At 41.3% G+C, this 22,382-nt stretch overlaps 1 protein-coding gene across 2 annotated transcripts in view; it reads left to right on the top strand.

Moving 5' to 3' along the window:
- The window catches only part of MDGA1 (MAM domain containing glycosylphosphatidylinositol anchor 1), a 401,506-nt gene that overhangs the window by 365,176 nt on the left and 13,948 nt on the right, over window positions 1-22,382 (top strand). For both annotated transcript variants that reach the window (XM_070734253.1, XM_070734254.1), the window contains exon 15: window positions 21,622-21,746. In XM_070734253.1, the coding sequence (XP_070590354.1) occupies window positions 21,622-21,746 (125 nt within the window). The remainder of the gene's footprint in view (window positions 1-21,621; window positions 21,747-22,382) is intronic.

The raw sequence follows: 22,382 nt of genomic DNA, 5'->3' as shown, positions 1-22,382 counted from the left end.
TTATTAATACCATTAAAGTCTCCCACCAAACATATATTTTCAATGCCTATCATTGTCTCTCCTAGTTTTCATCCTTGTTTTCTATTACATTTTGAAAGCGTAGGTAGAAGGCTGCTCTATAAATTTCCAGATTTATTATCAATTCCTCTAGTTCCCTATTAATAATCATTAATTTTTGATAGACAGCTTCGACTTTCTTCTCTGCTTGATCTGTTCCTTTTTCAACAAATGTTATTTGTTGTTCACTTTTTCTAATATTTGTTGAATAGTACCTATTCTGTTATCAATCTTTTGTATATCTTCTCTCATATTCTCATAATTTCTATCAATCTTTTCCTGCATCTTTAACATTGTCTCTTGTATGGCCAACAGGGTTATTGGCATTGCTTGTGTCTGGTTACTGGCCTTTTTGGTACTGAACATGCTCTCGATGGATGTTTGAGTTGAAGGAGATGCTGTTGGCAGAGTTGGATTTGATGATGGGGTTTTTTTGATAATTTTTGAATGGCTGACATTGTAGACATCTTGAATAATTTAACAAAGTCTTCTTAATTCTACCATTCATCAGAATTAGTTTCCTGTGTTTTCTTTTATACTTTAGGTTTCAAATTTCTAATCACTTAACTTAATTTAAATTATACTCTTAACTTGTCTGCGGAGAGGGGCGGCATATAAATCCAATAAATCTAATAAATCTAATCTAATCTTGTTTCAGTTTTTCTGTGGATATAGTAATATAGATATCAATCCAAAAGAAAATAGCATATCTTATTCAGACTATTTCTAAAATTTCACAAGTTAGTTACACAATATATATCCAATAAATAATGTTTACATATAAAGTTTCTACTTTTTCTATTTATTTACATTATTATATACATTCAACCTCATTTACTATGATAGGAAAATCATACCCAGAGTCCAGAAGGGAAAAAAAGAAAAAAAAATCAAAATTTTGCTACCGGTACTGCGTACCTGACCATACCCGGAGGAGCCCACCACTGCTTATAGGTCAACTCCAATCAACCCAATACTTGTCATGTCAGTAATATAATATATAAGGGGACCCAGAGAGAAAAAGAATGTCAAAAGTCACACCACATCCTAAACAATACTTTTTACATGATCAGAATTAATAAATCAGATTAAATATAGTGCTATTGCTGCTGCTGCTGCTGCCAGTAAACATCTAGAGGTAAAATGCCAGAAGTGGCCTATTACTCGTTCTATAAATGTCTTATTAAGACTTGAGACTGCCAAACATTGATTTATATGATTTCAAATCAATTCAAAATACACAGTGAATCCAGAGTTGGCTGTTATGCAAAGCAATCATATAATCTCTTCCCCTCACATCCAGATCAATTTGCTTTGCACAGTAAGATGGGTGGAGGTGGGAAGGAATCACATTTCCAACGAAAAACATTTTAATCACAAATAAACAAGTAGTGACCATTTTCTGCATTACCTGTTTGGAGGTAATTTGAATCAATCTTCCCAAAACTACTTTTTTCATACTGTAGATATTTGAAGCAAGTTTTTCTGAAGAGAGATTGCCATAATTATTCAAATATGCATGGGGCAAAAAAAAAATGTTCTCACAAGGAGGGAGAGAGAGAGAAAGAGAATTTTCCTAGAAAGGTGAACTCTTTGTCTTAATTACAACTGAGAATCTTCATGGACTCACTTGGAATACTGAATCCAGTTTGGGTCACCATAATGTAAAAAAGATGCTGAGACTCTAGAAAGAGTACAAAGAGGAGCAAAGATGATTAGGGGACTGGAGGTTAAAACATATGAAGAACAGTTGCTGGAATTGGGTATGTCTAGTTTAATGAAAAGAAGGACTAGGGGGGACAACTAGCAATGATCCAATATCTCAGATTGTCACAAAGAAGAGGGAGTCAACCTATTCTCCAAAGCACCTGAGGGTAGAACAAGAAGCAATGGGTGGAACCTGATCCAAGAGAAAAACAATCTAGAAGCAAGGAGAAATTTTCTAACATTGAGAACAATTAATCAATGGAACAACTTGCCTCTAGAAGTTGTGAATGCTCCACCTGGTTTTTAAGAAGAGATGGGACACATCTGTCTGAAATGGTATAGGGTCTTCTGTTTAAGCAGGAGGTTGGGCTAGAAGACATCCAAGGTCCCTTCAAACTCTGTTATTCAGTACTCTGAATCTGGAATAGTCATACAAAATACATTCCACTCCAAATGTCCCAAAGGTGCTTGTTCAAGAGGCAGCTGGCCTTTGTTTTTCCTTGAAGATGTTTCACTTCTCATCCAAGAAGCTTCTTCAATTCTGCATCACAAGAAGCAAAATGTCTTCAAGGAAAAACAGAGGAAGTCCAGCTGCCTCTTGAACAAGCATTTTGTGACAACCATGACCTGGAGAATGAGAATCTCCATAGACATTTCACTTAAGATGTTCTGTCAACACAGCCTGAGTGTGTCTTTGAAGAACAACAACAGTCTGTGGCATTAACTCAGTTATGCGCATTGCAAGAAGGAGGTGCAGTTGAGACTAAATTAATTGGTTTTGAAAGGCAAGATGAAGAGACTTAGAGGAGGGGCAGGTAGCCTTTTTGTAGGGAGGACCACTTTGTTTAAACTGAGCTTTGTTAGGGATCAGGGCCTGATAGGACCACCAGAAAGGGAGAAACTTGAATTTCAAGTCAGGTGTCCCCCACCCACCTAACACTGTTCATACCTTTGCCATTGAGTTTTGGGAGTGCAATTTGGGAATGCTCCAGACAATGTCAAAAAGGCCTCCAGAGGTTAGATGTGGTCCATGAATCTCCACCTCTTTATATAGCGCAAGGGTTTGGTCATCTTTTATTCAACAATTGTTACTAGGCTTTTCTTTTCTTTTCTATACCCCCTTGAGCAAAGGTGGGTTCTTCCCGGTTCTCACTGGTTCTATAGAACTGGTAGCAAACCACTGCTGATGTCACAGAACTGGTTTTATCAGTGCCAGTCCATGGATTCTTTTTTGGGGGGGAGGTATTATTTTGTGGGGGAAATATTTTTTTAATAGTTTTTATTGAATATAAACACAAACGAACATCAAACAAAACAAACAATACATTTACAAATATACATATAAAACCTCCTAGGTACTTCTACGCTAAATTGTCTTAACGTTAAATTTTCCTTTATATATAAATCTTATAAACTGTATTTCCTTTACAATTATTCTCTATAAATTTATTAGTATGTATATCTTGGAGAGGGGCGGCATATAAATCTAATAAATAATAATAATAATATCTGTTATATCCAAACTTATAGAAAGTCCTGTAGTCATTTTTTAACTAAATGTCAATATATACATTTATACAACTTTTTTTTCTATTCTTCCTTTCCAACCATATTTTTTAAATTTTTTACCAATTTTTTTCTTTCTGGCACCACAATCTTGTTTTTGGCTTTGGGGGCGGGCGGGGTTTGCAAATTTTCAGCACTGCGCATGCATGTGTAGCCACACGGCATGGGAGGAAGCGAACCGGCGGTGAAGTAAGTTAGAACCCACCTTTGCCCTTGAATCACCAATGAGACCCTAGATTTAAAATGTTATTTCTAGGAAAATCTCCTAGAGACTGGCCCACCTCATGAAATGCAAAAAGCAAGCCTCCAGGCCTTTTTAAAAATATATATATACATATATATACACACACACACACAAAAGGTGATAGAACTGCTTTTTTTACGAATAAAAGGAAAGTTACTGCCAGTAATTTCTAGCAACTCAGAGTAATATTCCCTGGAGAAGTATATTGCTGGAAAAAGCTAGCTAGGACATTGCAGCACTTTCTTCACATTAATAAAAAAAAAAAGCTGTGAAGTCCTGTTTTAACCAAATGTCACCCTCAAGAGAACAGAATTTTATTCTAGAGGGATGCACTATTTTATACCGTGTTCCCATAGTGTTGCTTTACCGCTGCATTTAGCCATCAGGATGACTTATTTGTGTTCATTAGGCCACCGAGCAAGACTATATAGCAAAAGTGACCTGGAGAAAACGCTTCTGTGTAATAGAAACTGTTTTATGTGTTGTGAGGGAGCCGGCAGACTGGGCTAGTAGCTGGGCAATTTAGGCAGAATACCAACTAGCATCATTAAAACAATGCACCGAGTCGATGGGATCACAAGGCAGCTGAGATTCTGCAGTTGTGCCTATTAGACACATGTTGCTTTATGAAGAATCATTAGAGTCAAGACAAGAGTAAATACATCTTATCGTGGCGTAGAGACAAATTGCATTAGTAAAAAACTCTGCTTGGAGCTGCATTATATTTTTCTTCCTCTGCTACCAAGAGAATTGGCTTTTCCCATCTCTCTACCTGCCACCCCCACTTCTCTGCAGACCTGTAACTTACTACCAGTACTGCATAGCCAAGAACACATGTTTGTTGTTTATTGCTTATCATTGATTTATGTGAGGAAAAAGGACCCCATATTTTTTTGTAAGATTACGAAAGGTAATACTTTAGATCATTGGTGGGATTCAAACATTTTTACTATCAGTTCTGTGGAGTGGCTTTGTGGGCATGACAGGGGAAGGATACTGCCAGTGAAAGGCTGTAAATATTTTGCTATCTCACTGTGGGCGTGGCTTATTTTGTGTGTGTGGCTTGCCAGCCATGTGACCGGGAGTGGCTTAAAAGTGGCTAACTTGACGTTACTCACATCAGGGGTTTGGGTTAGGGTTAGCGTGCCTGGCCCCTCCTCACCTCAAAGAGATACAATTTCCCTATTTACTATTACTGAACATCCAAAATATACTATTTAATTCTATGTATAAATGCCATGTGTGTATATTACATATTACACACAGGCACACAAAGATATACATTATCTACTATATTACCTGTATATGTATGTACACACACACATGCATACACAGCTATTCTAGAATTATACACATTCAACCTCATTTGCTGCAACAGGAAAAATATATTCAGAGCCCAGAAGGGAAAAAAAGAAAAACATTGAAAATTTTTCTACTGGTTCTGTGTACCTGACCAAAATTTTTCAACCTGTTCTGCATACCTGACCGTAGCTGTAGGAGCCCATCACTGGACACTGCAAAATCTCCTTTCCCTCCCCACTCCAGGTGAAGGTTATTGCAAAATCTTTCAGCTGTGGCGAGGGGGGCGTTTGCCCAGGTTTGCCTGGTGCACCAGTTGCAGCCCTATCTGGACCGGGAGTCACTGCTCACAGTCATTCATGCCCTCATCACCTCGAGCCTCGACTACTGTAATGTTTTCTACATGGGGCTACCTTTGAAAAGTGTTCGGGAACTCCAGATCGTGCAGAACGCGGCTGTGAGAGAAATCATGGGCTTCCCTCGATCTGCCCATGTTTCATCAACACTCCGCAGCCTGCACTGGTTGCCGATCAGTTTCTGGTCACAATTCAAAGTGTTGGTTATGACCTATAAAACCCTTCATGGCATCGGACCAGAATACCTTCGAGACCGCCTTCTGCTGCACGAATCCCAGTGACCGATTAGGTCCAAAAGAGTCGGCCTTCCTCCGGGCTCCGTCAACAAAACAATGTTGTTTGGTGGGACCCAGGGGAAGAGCCTTCTCTGTGGCAGTGCCAGCCCTCTGGAATCAGCTCCCCCTGGAGTTTAGGACTGCCCCCACCCTCCTTGCCTTCCGCAAACTCTTAAAGACCCACCTATGTCGCCAGACATGGGGAAATTGATTCCCCCGGCTGTCCCGTTTTATGCATGGTTTGTTGAGTTGTATGATTGTTTTTAATAAGGGTTTCTTAATATGTTCAGTTTTAATATTGGATTTGTAGACTGTATTGTTTGTTGGAAGCCTCTCCGAGTCCTCGGAGAGGGGCGGCACACAAATCAATCAAACAAACAAACAAACAAACAAACAAATAAATAAAATCCCAATTTCCTCCAGATCAGGAGGCAGAGAATAGATGGGGGCAGGGGCAGTTACAGGTGGTATTTAATGGTTCTCCAAACTATTCAAAATTTACACTACTGGTTGGTTCTCCAGAATTGGTCAGAACCTGCTGAAACCCACCTCTGGGGGTTTCACCAGTAAGAATCCATCTTAGTAGATTCTTACCCAGAGTTCTGGCTCACTCCTGGGACTTTACTGCAGGGAGGTTTATTGAAACCTGTATTTTATCACAAGTTGCATTAGAATCACCTTTCCAGGAAATACAGTCAGGGAAATGGACAATAAATGGGAAAGCCGAAATTAAGCTGGTATTTGGCCTGTTAGGGTTCTGGTACTCCTGAGTCCAGCATGATGTCAAAAAGTCACATTTCTGCAGTTGTTGGGAAAACCTTTCTCCATCTCCAGCTTGTGAGCCTGTTGAAATTGTTATTATTTAGGTCACCAGAAAAGTATTATAGCTCCATTCTAAGGCTGAAAAATTTCCAAAGTAACCTAGCACAAATAGGCACTGTGACACCCCCAGCTTTCAAGTTTACATTTTAGATGACAAAACACACAAAGATCAAGGAGAGGGGAGAGAAAAGAATGGCAGGGGGAAGCAAGTTCGGGGATATTTTAAAATTATACCTAGGATTGCCATAATCTAAACATCCAAGCAACAGCAGCCTAATTCATGTTTTATGCAAATTAGCCTCATTTGCATTTTAATCCATTTTTAAAATCCCAAGGCAGTTCCCAGAATAAAAATCATAACAGAACACATAACATCAAAAATAAAAGCAAATTAAAATCTCTAATAAATGCAATTAAAAGTTCTGCTTTGTAAATGGAATACCTATCAACTTTCCACTTGGAATTTATTTTAATAGATTTGCCCTGGAATATATATAAAGGGCCATTGACAGTTCCAATTTTTATTTAAAGTGCTATGTTATTCTACCCGCCACCACAACTGCGGTTGCCTTTCTTGATTATATACAAACCACTTTGCCCATTCAAGGTCACTTGCTACTCTTCTCTGTGCTCTTTTAGGCTTGGCCTTCCACTAGGAACTACTATTTCTTTCATTCATTCATTCATTCATTCATTCATTTTGTCCAATACACAATGAGGGTTTTAGTGGGGGTATATATATATTTGTTTTCGTAGATTTTCACGGGTATATGTATGTAGATTGTTCTGAGTTCAGGTTTTGCCCCGTGTAATATTTTGAGTGTCTATGCGACGTTTCGGTGAAATCACATTCACCATCATCAGACTGAAGTTGTAAGCTTCGTGCTGCTGTAGATATAGCTATATATATATAACTATATCTACAGCAGCACGAAGCTTACAACTTCAGCCTGATGATGGTGAATGTGATTTCACCGAAACGTCGCATAGACACTCAAAATATTACACGGGGCAAAACCCGAACTCAGTAGGATTTGGAAATTTCTAGTGACGTTTCATCGAGGTCCCACTCGTCATCTTCAGGCTCGTCGAAACGTCGCCTGAAATTTCCAAATCCTACACGGGAAGAAACCCGAATATACCAAGACCATCATACCTGTACCCGTGAAAATCTACGAAAATAGATAGATAGAGAGAGAGAGAGATACAGACATAGTAAAATACATGATGAAGGTTATAAAGGAGATACTCATAGTAAAATATATCTAAGAAAGAATAGAAAAGAAGATATAGTAATAGAACATATCAATGAAAGAATAGAATAGAAGAAGAGATATAGGAATAGAAGAAAGGTATAGGAGATATAGGAGAGCAATAGGACAGGGGGCGGAAGGCACTCTAGTGCACTTGTACTTGCAACAGCAGGGAGCAGCTCTTTGGTAATATTATTACTACCGGTTTTGTGGGTGTGGCTTGGTGGGTGCTGCATGGCCTAGTGGGTGTGGCAGGGGAAGGATACTGCAAAACCGCCATTCCCTCCCCACTCTAGGGAAAGGTTACTGCAAAATCCCCATTTCCTCCTGATCAGCTGGGACTCGAGGCAGAGAATAGATGGAGCAGATCCAGTCAGAGGTGGTATTTACCAGTGCTCTGAACTATTCAAAATGTCCACTACTGGTTCTCCAGAACTGGTCAGAACCTGCTGAAACCCATGTCTGTCTCCCTTGTACAGTTCCTATGCTTTCCCATACAGTGCATTACACTGTGCTATATCCTGTGCAAACATAAAGTAAAATGCCCAAGATCTATAACTTAGATCTCAATGGTTGAGGCTATTTTCTTCCCTGGTTTTCCAAGAGCCGTGAATGAGAGCTATCCCCATTTTCTTTCAAGAAAGAAAATCAAAATGAATATTCACACTTACCCACCTTAGCCAGGAAGAAACCCATCTGATTGGTTTCTCTGTTTGATTTCCCCATAAATTCAATTGTCCCTGCCCATTACCTAGACCAAGAATTCATTTATACATCTTAAGTGCTTGAATTCTCTCGAATGGGATTTCTTCCATGGGTTATAACTTCTTGTTATAAATTATCCTAAAGGAGTTGTGGACCCAAAACCCTGCCTGCTTAAATATTCTGGAAAAATAGCAATGTCCTTTATAAGGCTGAACAATCATTGGCAAATCAACAAATCAGAACTGCAACTCAGTCTAACAATTTTTCTGGAGGATTCCAAGAGACAATCCACTGATGGTGGCATGGAGTGGTTTTTTACAATCTGTTTATTGGGAGCAAGAGGACATTTTAATCAAACTGTCAGTCCCCAAAGTTTGACAGATGTAGCTGAAATGAATGCAAATTATTCTTAACTTTAACTGTCCCGATTATTATTTGGCTACAGTATTTCCTTTATATCAGTGTTTCCCAACCTTGGCAACTTGAAGCTATTTGGACTTCAACTCCCAGAATTCCCCAGCCAGCATTCGCTGGCTGGGGAATTCTGGGAGTTGAAGTCCAGATAGCTTCAAGTTGCCAAGGTTGGGAAGCACTGTTTTATATTATGTCACAAATCATTGTTTGGTAGCACTCTGTTTTACATGTGGCAGAAAACCCTATGCCATCACTTCCAAGGAATTTGAAACTTTGGAGAAATGCTAACTCAATGCAGACTTTAATAAGCTAGATGACACCAGCGGCTTTATTTAAGGCCATCAGAGCTATGATTTCTAAGCAATCTAAATCAGGGATCTCCAAACGTTTGGACCTCAGGGACCACCAAATCCATAGTTTTAAATCCTGTGGACCACTGGGGGGAGGTGCACAGCTACCTTTCAGTCCTACCTGTCTGCTTCCCAGGATCTCTGGGGGGGAGGCCCTAGAGAAAGTGCCTGGGCTAGGCACACAGCCTGGAAACGTCTTTTGTTTTCCTTCTCTGAAGAAGTTTGGTCAATCTGAGTGAAGGAAAACAAAGATGGGCAGACTGACGGTGGCTTGCTGATGTTGATGGGAAAGTTAGTCTCATATTCCAGAGCTGGAGCTGTAGTCCCGCCGCTCTCCTCCCCATTTCCTTTCCTCCCTTCCTGTTATGTATGCAAATCCTGAATATGTAAATAGCCAATATGTAAATATGTTATGCTAAGTAAGAGTATATGCATACCGGCCACGGATTGGCTGAATCGCAGCCGGGAAATTCAAGGGGCTGTCCAAGCCATGCCTACAGAGAAAAACTTTTTAAAAGGCAAACCCAGCTGCGCGGCTGGTCTTTTGCCGCAAGTTACTTTGTTATACTTCGTTGCAAGTTCTTTTTGAGTGAAGCCAATTCCTAATAAATATGAATCAGGCCACCACATGTCTCTCTCATTGCTTCAAACTTAACACTTCCCTCCCCTCCTTTCCTTTTCTGTACTCGGATGGAGGAGCTGCTCCAGGATGACCAAGGGGCCAGTGCTGTGACTACTACAGCTCTGGAATATGGGACCAGCCCATGGTGGGGCTGGAAATCTCCACCAAACTTTGCAGGTGATGCAATGTGCAAAAAGGAGTGTATCCTTCACTGGCCAGAATGAGTTAATGGTGCTGGGGCAGGGGGCAGGGGGCAGGGGGCAAGCTGAAGCAGCGGTGGCTGGAAGGTGCGGAAGTGAAGCGCTACTTGCATTTGCATGGCATCAGTATTCCAGCTTTGCTGCAGTATATTTGTGTCAGCTGGTGGCGCCAAGGCAGCCCTCGTCTCCTGCCGCTTGGGGCTTGGAGTGGTAAACTGCATCTAGGAAGCACTACAGCAGAGAGAAGCAGCCAGAGTCAGCCATAGCTTTATTGTCCATTGTTGACACTAGATCCCCTGTAAAACTCTGGTCTCTCAAGGAGCATGGCCGAAGTTTCCTGCACCGCTTCAGCAAGTGTTCCTTGAGAGACAAGAGTTTGCAGGGGACCAATCTAGCATCTGGAATAGATAGATAGATAGATAGATAGATAGATAGATAGATAGATAGATAGATAGATAGATAGGATAGGATAGGATAGGATAGGATAGGATAGGATAGGATAGGATAGATGGATGGATGGATGGATGGATGGATGGATGGATGGATGGATGGATGGATGGATGGATGGATAGATAGATAGATAGATAGATAGATAGATAGATGATAGATAGATAGATGATAGATAGATAGATAGATAAATAGATAGATAGATAGATAGATAGATAGATAGATAGATAGATAGATAGATAGATAGATGATAGGTAGGTAGGGAGAGAGAGAGAGAGAGAGGCAGGCAGGCAGGCAGGCAGGCAGTAAATTTGTATATTGAAAGACTGTGTGCTTCTCTTTAAATAAGTAAATAACTGATAAAGCAACCTTTTTTTTAAAAAAAAAAAGTAAAAGTTTATAGTTGAGTCAGAGTTTCCAACACATGGATTTCAGTCGAGTTTCAGACTCTCTGAGTCTTTCTTTTGCTCTACAGTCGAGGGTTTTTGACCATGAACCATCTACCTCTCATCTAAACTACAACTACACGTCTACCTCTAATTCTCCTAAATATTTTACTGAACAACCTAATTGTTGATTTGAGATCAACTTTGGGATGACTTGTGGAACTGGCATTCTTGCCAGGCTGTTCTCATAACTTCTACATTTAGCCATCTACTTCTTTTCCCCCTCTCTCTGTGTCTGCAGAATAGAACAATGTGCCACAACTCACGATTGTAAAAAAAACAGAGAGGGTTACTGAAGTTTCTATTTGCCATGCTTCTTTTAACATCACTGGGCTATCTGTTTCAGGTATCTCTTCCCATCTAGCGGAGTAAGTTTCCTGTTGAATGGAAACTGAAATCAGACCTTTTCATCCAGAAATCTGTAGCATTTAAATGCATCCCCCTGGACTTCTGTATCTGGTATCACAGCTGGTGCTCTTTTGTATACCAGACGCTCTTCTAAAATGCCAGCTCGGGTCTTATAAAGAGGTAGCAGCAGGCACAGCTCCCCCCCCCCCCATTGATCAATTCCTCACCATTTATTATCACCCTTTATTTGTCTTCTGGTTAATGTAGCTATAATAATAACATAAATAAACATATTAAATATTTATATAAAAAAGATAAATACCATGTCCATCACCATATGTGAAAAATGGCAAGAAAACAATTGGCATCTCGGGATGTCTTCTGTTTTCTTGCCATGGGGAGCTTTGATCCTTTGCACTGCCAGTCCTTTTCAGTGCAGAAGTTTCCAGGAAAAGCCAAATAATGCATTTAAGTCTGGGAAGAAATGGCCAAAGAAGAAAAATAAGAAAAGAAAAGAAAATGAAAAGATGACTGTGAGCTAATAAAGACATGGTTCCACTTCTTCAGTTCTTTATTTATTTATTTATTTATTTATTATTTATTTATTTATTAGATTTGCATGCCACCCCTCTCCGTAGACTCGGGGCGGCTAACAACAGTAAAAAGACAATATGAACAAATCTAATATTAAAAGTAATGTAAAAAACCCCAATTTAAGAAACCAATCATACATACAGACATACCATGCATACATTTTATAAGCCTAGGGGGAAGGGAATATCTCAATTCCCCCATGCCTGACGACAGAGGTGGGTTTTAAGGAGCTTACGAAAGGCAGGGGGGGCAACTCTGATATCTGGGGGGAGTTGGTTCCAGAGGGTCGGGGCCGCCACAGAGAAGGCTCTTCCCCTGGGTCCCGCCAAACAACATCGACGGGACCTGGAGAAGGCCAACTCTGTGGGACCTAACTGGTCGCTGGGATTCGTGCAGCAGAAGACGGTCCCAGAGATATTCTGGTCCGATGCTATGAAGGGCTTTATAGGTCATAACCAACACTTTGAATTGTGACCGGAAATTGATCGGCAACCAATGCAGACTGCGGAGTGTTGGTGTGACATGGGCATATTTAGGAAGGCCCATGATAGCTCTCGCAGCTGCATTCTGCATGATCTTAAGTTTCCGAACACTTTTCAAAGGTAGCCCCATGTAGAGAGCGTTACAGTAGTCGAGCCTCGAGGTGATGAGGGCATGAGTGACTGTGAGCAGTGAGTCCCGGTCCAAATAGGGCCACAACTGGTGCACCAGGCGAACCTGGGCAAACGCCCCCCTCGCCACAGCTGAAAGATGTTTCTCTAATGTGAGCTGTGAATCGAGGAGGACGCCCAAGTTGCGGACCCTCTCTGAGGGGGTTAATGATTACCCCCACAGGGTAATGGACGGACAGATGAAGTTGTCCTTGGGAGGTAAAACCCACAGCCACTCTGTCTTATCGGGGTTGAGTTTGAGTCTGTTGACACCCATCCAGACCCCAACAGCCTCCAGACACTGGCACATCACTTCCACTGCTTCACTGACTGGACAAGGGGTGGAGATGTAAAGCTGGGTATCATCTGCATATTATGGAAAGTGATCACCCCCACCACTACCCAAAAAATATATACTTCAAAAGCAGTATTTTGGAGCAGCAACTATAGGGTTAGGTATATATTTCCTTATATTGTTAAGGCATCAACTTCTTTTTCCAAACTTGCAGGACTGCTTCCAATGTTACTCTGTTTCTGCATGTGTATAATGTACTGGCTGAGCTACAGGGGGGAAATGAGATGAGAGAGAATCCTTCAACCCTCCCCACCAATTATCCCTCAACAAAAAGAAAATTATCCAAAGGAAAAGAACTTAGGTGAATCAGGATATTTTAACCTAATGTATCCAGGGGAAATTCCCCAGCAATTTCTCAGGAGCATTCCTTCCATTCCCCACCTGTAGTGTAATCGGTAGCATCCCTGTTGAAAAAAATCCAGAGGAATGATTTGCTAGAGATGCTGAAGACTGCTGGAGAAATTATTCCACAAAGAAAAACATCCACACACAGACTCAGCTATACCAGAGCTAAAGATGTTTATGTCTCCAAAATTGTCATCTTCAAATAACATTTTCTTTCACCAAACCGAATAAGAACTAGTTGGGGGGGAAAATATCTCTGCCTGAGATAATTGTTACTGTTATAGCTGACAGTCAATTAAATGAAGCAAGCTGATTGGTTTCCGAGCGGCCTTTAGTAACAGCTGCTGATTGGCCGAGACAAATACCGCCAAAAATAAACAGCTGTCTCAGTCTGTCCGCCACTTTGAAAATAGTATAAATAGAGCGGCGGTTTTTGCCAGCGGGAGTTGATGGTGTTAGTAGTAATTGGTTACTGGTTATCATTTCAGCTCGTTAATAAATGCAAGGCAAGCTTCAACGGACTCAGTCTCATTACTGATCTAACACTTACAATCCTACTTACAGATTTTGACTTCTCCCCTTTTAATATTGGAACATTTCAAGCTCTCTCTAAAATGCAAGTTCTGAGCAATATCTGAACTGGGCTGTGAGTTTCAAATATTTTGGTTCACTAATAATAATATTAGCTTATCATCACAACCTAATAGATAGATAGGTAGGTAGGTAGGTAGATAGATAGATAGATAGATAGATAGATAGATAGATAGATAGATAGATAGATAGATAGATAGATATTCTCATCACTAGGGATTTAGTCTCCAATCTTTTAAAAGTTAGACGGTATGCTATTTAAAATATATTGTCCAAATTTAGACATACCACCTCCTCTTGCTATTCAGATCAATGTGGTTGTATATGTACAATATTCAGAGAAATAATTTTCCTCATCCTAAGCGACAGAACAGCACAACAGAACCGAGTGGTCTGTCCCCAGTTGTCTCAGTTGTCCCATTTACATTCTTCCACTTTAAATGAAAAAGAGGAGCGAGATTTAACCAATAAACCATAAATGCTTCCTGAGCCTCCAGTCCAGGAAATGAGATTTTCTTGATTCTTTTTCTTTTCTTGATTGGTGCAGACATGCAACTTTCTGCAAAAGATATGCATTGTTTCTGTTTGCTTGCTGGTGAGAATTTCAAAGCTGCATATATATATATATATTGCTTTCCAGATGCTGTTTCCTTCCCTTTGTTCTTTGCCTCCTTCATACAGACCCCAGAATTCATTTTATGGATAATTTGTTCCACTCCTGTCTGTGCTGCCATATTTTTGCCTGGAAGGTTGTAGATAGGATGAGTACCGTATTTTTCGCTCCATAAGACGCAGTTTTTTCCTCCCAAAGTAGGATGAAAAATCAGCCCCGTCTTATGGAGCGAAGATGCAGGCAGGGAGGGGGGGAGGCGTGGAGCAGAGGGGGAGCGGCGATATACAGTAGAACCTCGACATACGAATTTAACTGGTGCCGGAAGGAGGCTCGTGAGTCAAAAAGCTCGTACGTCGAAAAGCGATTAATGCGTGCAAGCTGGATACTACAGTACTGGCAGCGAACTGGAGCAGCAGCTCCGCCTGCGTCCCGGGAAAGCGGCCGCCCGGGCCGAGTGGATGGAAGGAGCCTGGCGGCGGGCGGGACGCGCGAGGGAGCGAGCGATCCGGCGTGTCGGGCTGCCCGGGAAGGCGAGCGGTGCGCAGTAGGCGCGGGGACGGGGACAGGGGGGGAATCGTCTGAACGCGGTTCCGAGTTGGGGGTTCGGGGGGGGTGCTGGAAAGCCCCCCAGGCCGGCTGCGATCTTTTAAAACAGCCGTGCCGCTTCCCAGCTGACTCCTGAAGCCAAAAGCGAACTTCCGCGCTTCAGGAGTCAGCTGAGAAGCGGCGCGGCTGTTTTAAAAGATCGCAGCCGGCCTGGGGGGCTTCCCAGCACCCCCCCGAACCTCTAAAATCTAGGTGCGTCTTATCAGCAGGTGCGTCTTATAGAGCGAAAAATACGGTAGATAAAATCAGAACACCGAATGATACCTGATTTCCTGGCATTTCTCCGCTAAATTGATTATTAGCCATGACGTGAGCCAGAAATGCTAGGGATACTTGGATGGATAATGAAGGAAATGTAAGTCTCCTCCAGATGTCTTCACAAGTTAATGAGTGCAGGGTCTGGCATTTATCCAGCTTGAAATAGGGAGGATGCAGAGATAGTTATCCATTAAAATTCAATTTCTCTGGTCAAAAGATTTGATCCAAAATAGTTTTTAGAATTATTTCTTAAAGCTTGAGACCTGGGAAAGGGGGGGGTCATTTTACTGAACTGACCTAATGCCCTCCCATTCAAACGGATAGAAATGGTCTTAGAAGAAGGGTTGCTAACATAAAGCTGTTCTTGTTAAAACTCATTAGAGCTAGTCCAGCAATCACACTATGGTAGTCCAGTTATTATTTTATTTATTCGTTTCTTCATTCAGATTTATTTGGCCAATGATTCTGGATCACTTATATCTAAAAAGTAAAGAAAGGAAAAATAAAAATGCCTATTTCTGTGGTTCACGAGACAACTTGTTGTGCTTGTTTGTGTATACATGCATGCGTGTGCATTTAATTAAGCCAATGTTGGGACACATACTGTATTTTTCGGAGTATAAGATGAACCCTTTTCCACCCTAAAAGAGGCTGATAATTTGAGTGCGTCTTATACTCTGAATGTAGCTTTTTTTTCCCCCAACCCTAACTAGCTGCTAACCATCTTCCCAGCTCTTACCTTGTAGGCTCTTTCATTGTTACTTTCTGCAAAGAATGTTTTCAAAGCCCTAAGTCTTTGCAGGGTTGTTTTCATTACTCTAACTTGCTCTCAATAAGTTTCTTTCCAGCCCTATCAGGTGCTAACAATGTTCCCAGATCTTACCAGCTTGCAAGCTCTTTCATTGTTACTCTCTGCGAAGAATGTTTTCCAAGCCCTAAGTCTTTGCAGTTTTTTCCATTACTCCACTTGTTCCGAATGTTTCTTTCCAGTGTTAATGATGTTCCCAGTTCTTACTGGCTTGCAAGCTCTTTCATTGTTCTCTAGCCAAATAATCTGGTAAGTAGATTCTTTTCCCTGTGTTCCTCCCTCAAAACTAAGGTGCATCTTATATTCCGGTGCGTCTTATACTCTGAAAAATACGTTAAATCCCTTCACTCTGTTGCTAACTTGCAGCCTGTAGGGGATATGTATAAACTCAGATCTCAGCAGAAGAAAAGTTATTGCATTCATTGTACATCACAACTCAAATACTTGGGTGTCAGCCCACCCTTCCTACAATACCCTCTTGGAGCTGATTAATATGTTTCTTGATTGACAGAATTAAATATGGCAGTTCCATTTTATTTTATTTGGGTTCTATTAGAATGTGTAGCCATGAAAATGCGGTCTTCAGTCACATTTTTGTGGTAATACAGAACCTGCCTGCTGTGTAATATTGCTGTCTGCCTCTTCTGAACAGTAATCTGATGAATAATGTCAAGGAAATATTTTACTTCTTAGCTGTTAGGGATAGCAGTTGGTTCTAGAGTGGAATTATTTAAATTAGGGGTGTAAATCGCCAAACCTAAAACTTCTTGTTTAAAGCATATTAATCACATTCAAAGTGTTGGTTATGACCTATAAAGCCCTTCATGGCACCGGACCAGATTATCTCAGGGACCGCCTTCTGCTGCACGAATCCCAGCGACCAGTTAGGTCCCACAGAGTTGGCCTTCTCCGGGTCCCGTCAACTATACAATGTCGTTTGGCGGGACCCAGGGGAAGAACCTTCTCTGTGGCGGCCCCGGCCCTTTGGAACCAACTCCCCCCAGAGATTAGAACTGCCCCCACCCTCCTTGCTTTTCGTAAGCTTCTTAAAATCCACCTCTGCTGTCAGGCATGAGGGAACTGAGATATTCTTTCCCCCTAGGCCTTACAATTTATGCATGGTATGTTTGTATGTATGTTTGATTTTATAATAAGGGGTTTTTTAGTTGTTTAGTATTGGATTGTTACATGCTGTTTTCTGTCACTGATGTTAGCCGCCCTGAGTCTGCGGAGAGGGACGGCATACAAATCAAATCAAATCAAATCAAATCAAATAAATAAACAAACAAACAAACAAACAAATAAATAAATAAATAAATAAATAAATAAAATTTCCTGTTTAAGGAAAACTCAGCCTATCCATAATGCAAAGCGAGTGAAATCATAATTGGCCATCTCTCCAATGTCACAGAGGCAACCTGTTTCTCCTTCATCCAAGTTACACTCCTCAGTAACAACAAAATTGACTATGTTCTTTGGTTTAACACTAATAGTTCATTCCACAGATATATATACTTCCATTACCACAGTGAAGTTAAATTATACTATGGACACCCATTCACACATCAACAAATACACATAACGTCCCTCTTATTTAGAAAGAAAATTGAAAACAATCTAAAAATAGTGTGGGTTTAAGCAGACCTTTCTTCTTTTGTTTAGACTTCTTTCTTTAATCATTAATTTTGGATATTACGAAGACAAGTTGTGAATTGACCCCAGTGATGGCACTTTTCCTAAAGAGACCAATGAAATCTCTGGATTTTCTGTGTTGTTTTTTTAAGCATGTCTTGAATGACTAGTGACTTATAATAGGTCAAAAAGCAATGACATGTGGAGAGTTAAGGGAGAAAGGACAAATAGATTTTGAGGGGAAGCATTGTCTTGTAATAAAAATAAGATTTGTCGTGGTTTTTTTGCTGCTCAAGGTGGCATGTCTTCAGAGATGGGCTATTGCCCAGACAGGGGGGAACGCAGTGGGGCAGCGAAAATGGAGCTCCACCCCAGAGCACCCAATTTGCACTGAAAGATGTTGAAAGAAAATGCAGGGCGTCCTACATAAGCCACACCCACAGTGTGGTAGTAAAAATTTTGGTAGCCCTTCACTGCATGTCTTCCTCTACTTTACCTAATTCTGTGAGATGGGCTCAACTACATCATCTAGTAATCTCATGGCTAAGTGGAGTTTCATGTTTCCAATTGGCTTTGTCCAGCCATAGGCCAGCCATCATGGTACTATATAGCACTTACCATTATCAAACAGCAATTGGGCATCCATTTTCTAGAAAGTTCTTTTGCAAGTGCCATTCTAACCGTTCCTTCTGATTTCAGGTTATTTTATTTATTTATTTTATTTTATTTTATTTTTATTTATTAGATTTGTATGCCGCCCCTCTCCGAAGACTCGGGGCGGCTCACAGTAGTAAAAACAATATAGCAGTGGAACAAATCTAATATTAAAAAACATATAATACCCTATCATTATTTTAAAAAAACCAAACAGCACATTCATACCAAACATAAAACAAAGTATAAAAAAATGCCTGGGGGAAAGGTGTCTCAAACCCCCCCCCCCCCCCATGTCTGGCGGTATAAGTGAGTCTTGAGTAGTTTACGAAAGACAGGGAGGATGGGGGCAGTTCTAATCTCTGGGTGGAGTTCGTTCCAGAGGGCCGGGGCCGCCACAGAGAAGGCTCTTCCCCTGGGGCCTGCCAAATGACATTGTTTAGTCGACGGGACCTGTCGACTAAAATTGAAATTAAATTATTTAAATTTAATTTATTACATTTATAGGCTGCCCAATTCCTACCGGACTCTGGGCAGTGTACAGCAAATAAAAAGCAATATGAAACAATTAAAAAACCCCTATATAACATTCATCACTTCTAGGTCGGAGCTAAATGCTCTTGTTCAATGTCTCCAGACCTGTCGGCAGAGCCAGATTTTTAAGGTTTTCTGGAAAGCCAGTAGGGAGGGAGTGTTACAGATCTCCAGGGGAAACTGGTTCCAGAGAACCAGAGCCACCACAGAAAATACCCTCCCACACGGTCCCACCAGACAACATTATTTGGCCGACGGGACCTGGAGAAAGCCAACCCTGTGGGCTCTAATTGGCTGCTGGGAAGTGTAAGGCAAAAGATGGTCCCTAAGCCATAGGTGATATCTTAAATTGGGCCCAGAGACTGATTGGAAGCCAGTGGAGCTCGTGGAGTGTTGGTGTTATGTGGGTGTACCTAGGCACACCCACAACAGCTCACGCGGCTGCGTTCGGGACTAATTGTAGTCTCCAAATGCTCTTTAAGGGTAGCCCCATTTAGACTGCATTGCAGTAGTCGAGCCATGATGTGATAAGGGCTTGAGTGACTGTAGGAAGACTCCCAATCCAAGTAGGGCCGCAACTGGTGCACTAGGCGAACCTGTGTGAAGGTCCCCCTAGCCACAGCCGAGAGATGTTATTCTAATCTCAACTGCGGGTCTAGGAGGACTCCCAGATCCACTCTGAGGGAGTTAAAATCCCCCCCCCCCATGTTAAGGATGGACAGATGGAACAGTCCTTGGGAGGCAATGCCCACAACCAGGAAAGCTTACTTCCAGGAAAGGCATATAAAATTATGAGCTCAGTAACTTAGTAGTATCTGCTTCCTTCAACAGGTAGGCTATGAATCTCTCAAGCAGTATATTCACAACCTTGCAATTGGAAATTGTCTCCTATGCAAAGTTTTGTATAGCTTTGGCCCATCCTAGCACATTTCCCATGGTGGTCGTTTGGAAATCAATTAAATAAACATTCATTTCAGAAAACAATATGTTCAGACAAGAGCTTGCTCATTGGAGCTTGCTCTTTGATAAGGTCTGCCAGACCAGAAGCCTATTAAACACATATTTTATTAGCTTTAATGCTCCTTAGATGCCTATTATAGAGGTGTATGCTGGAGGATGATTCTGGGAAAGAATTTCTAAAGGGAGTGTTAACTGAACCTGTATTCATATTCATTGAATTGGAAGTGGTAATTTAGACCACTGAATCTAACCCTCTGTTTAGTGAAAATATTTCTACTTATCCTACTTGTGTTTAGTAAGTGTCATGGCTGCAGTCGAGTTTACTGTATTTTTCAGACTATTAGACACACTGGTGTATAAGATGCACCAAGATTTCAAAGAGATAACTAAGAAAAATGGTTTTTGTCCCCCCTGGTCCCAGGTTTATTCTGCAAGCCTCACAAACCCTCTGCATGCCCCATTTTTTGCAAAAATGGGTCTGTTTTCCACCAGGTTTTTTTGCAAAAAGAGAGTAAGCAGAGCGTTTGAGAGGCCTGCAGAGAGCTCCTGAGGGCTGGGGAAAGGCAAAAACACCCCCGTTTTTGCTAAAAATGAATCATTTTTCACCAGGAATTTTGCAAAATGTGTTGGGGAGAGAGTTTGGGAGGCCTGCAGAAAGCTCCTGGGGGCTGGGGAAGGCAAAAAATGCACCTGTTTTTAATCTGGTTTTTTTTTCATAAAATGGGGGTGTTTTGCCTTCCCCCAGCCCCCAGGAGTAAAATGCTGGCCTCCCAAACCCTCTGGGTACTCCATTTTTGAAAAAAAATACCGGCTCAGTTTTTGCAAAAATGGAATGCAGGAGCAGGGCTTCACAGGAGGCCAAAAATGGCTGTATTCAGTGTATAAGATGCACTGACATTTCCACCCATTTTTAGTGGGAGGGGGAGAGATGTGTCTTATACTCCAAAAAATATGGTAGTTTGGTTTACAAACAGTTCACTGTCAATTTTCAATACAGTGGTCCCTCGATTTTCGCGGTTTCAAACTTCGCGAAGTGGCTATACCACGGTTTTTTCAAAAATATTAATTAAAAAATACTTTGCGGTTTTTTCCCTATACCATGGTTTTTCCCGCCCGATGATGTCATACGTCATCGCCAAACTTTCATCCACCTTTAATAAATATTTTTTTTAATAAACTTTAATAAATAAACATGGTGAGTAATAATTTAAATGGTTGCTAAGGGAATGAGAAATTGCAGTTTAGGGGTTTAAAGTGTTAAGGGAATGCTTGTGATACTATTCATAGCCAAAAATAGTGTATTTACTTCCACATCTCTACTTCGCGGAAATTCGACTTTCGCGGGCGGTCTCAGAACACATCCCCCGCGAAAATCGAGGGAACACTGTACTGCATTTCTTAAATCTCTGTTACAATTTGTTTCCCTCATCCTCCCCATAGTGGCAAATGTCTGAAGAATAGTTATAACCAAGGTTATCTGGATGTAGATGTAGTCCAAGACACTAGAACCTCTACTAGATCAGGGATCCTAATAGTAATAAAGGACCACAACCTATTTATATCTTTATATACTTATCAGTATATAAAAAAAAGAAGGGAGGCATACGTAAGTGGGATATTACTTACTGAATGAATAAAGAGCACCCAAGTTGAGATAAGATTAACTGGGAATTAACTAGAATTCTTCTGGGAAACAATGCATAAGACATTTAAATCTATATCTCTACACCAAGATTGCAATGATGAAAGATATATAGATTGCTAATAGCCCCTATTCACATCTTATGCATTCAGTGAAAGAACCAATGTGCAAGATCTAATATAGATGCAAATGTCAATTGATCCCTGTGACAAAAGGATTGCTGCAAAGAAGCAGTATGACTCCAGTGTTTCATGCCATTCTCTTTTAGGATCCTTAAATCTCCTGGTTCACGTGAGGAATAAGCAACCCACTCAAGCCTTGTCACTCAAAGGAGACAAAGGAAATATGTGGCAGCAAGTACATGTACCCATCAATCCTGCAGGACCTTTCCAGGTAAGCAGATCCTATAATACCTGCTATTATGTCTTTGATTTAGTATAGCAAACCTTAAGGCAAAGATTGAATGGTGAAATGTGCAGCAGCACAAGTTCAAGAAAAACAGAATACCTCTTTCTGGCCTCCTATAATAAAGTAGCTTAGGAGGCATGCCTCTCCCCTTCTCCCACCCAAATTCCTTGTTTCATAATAAGACTTAATACACCAGCACTAATATGTAGCTTGAACAGTTACTTGAAACTTTATCATTGTTGAATGGGTTTTCACATGGGAAACTGGATGTAACTGCTGTCAAAAACGTCATCCCTTCCTTATGGTAGTATGGACTATGTGGATATTATTCCTGCTTCAAATCATGACCCGGTCAAGAAGTTTCATCAAGAAGGAGGGGGGGTATAAGAGCCGCGCCTGACCCTGCAGCCCACTTAGGAGCCTCTTGCTTGTTCCACCGCGGCTCTCCTCCCGGTTGCAAAAACAGGGAGGCACAGCATCATTACTTTCTCCCCGCTGAGCTCCTGGGGATCGGAGCCTGACCTCCCCCCCAGCGCTTTACCTCACGGCGGGCCAGAGGGGTGGGGAGGCAGTTTCTGCTGGCTGGCTATTCAGGATCCCGGCCGGAAGCTTCAAGCGGGC

The sequence above is a fragment of the Erythrolamprus reginae genome, chromosome 1 (genome assembly GCF_031021105.1).
Source record: "Erythrolamprus reginae isolate rEryReg1 chromosome 1, rEryReg1.hap1, whole genome shotgun sequence".
NCBI classification, from domain to species: domain Eukaryota; kingdom Metazoa; phylum Chordata; class Lepidosauria; order Squamata; family Dipsadidae; genus Erythrolamprus; species Erythrolamprus reginae.
Note: the sequence above shows the minus strand (reverse complement) of the source record. Positions and strands in the feature narration are given on the sequence as shown.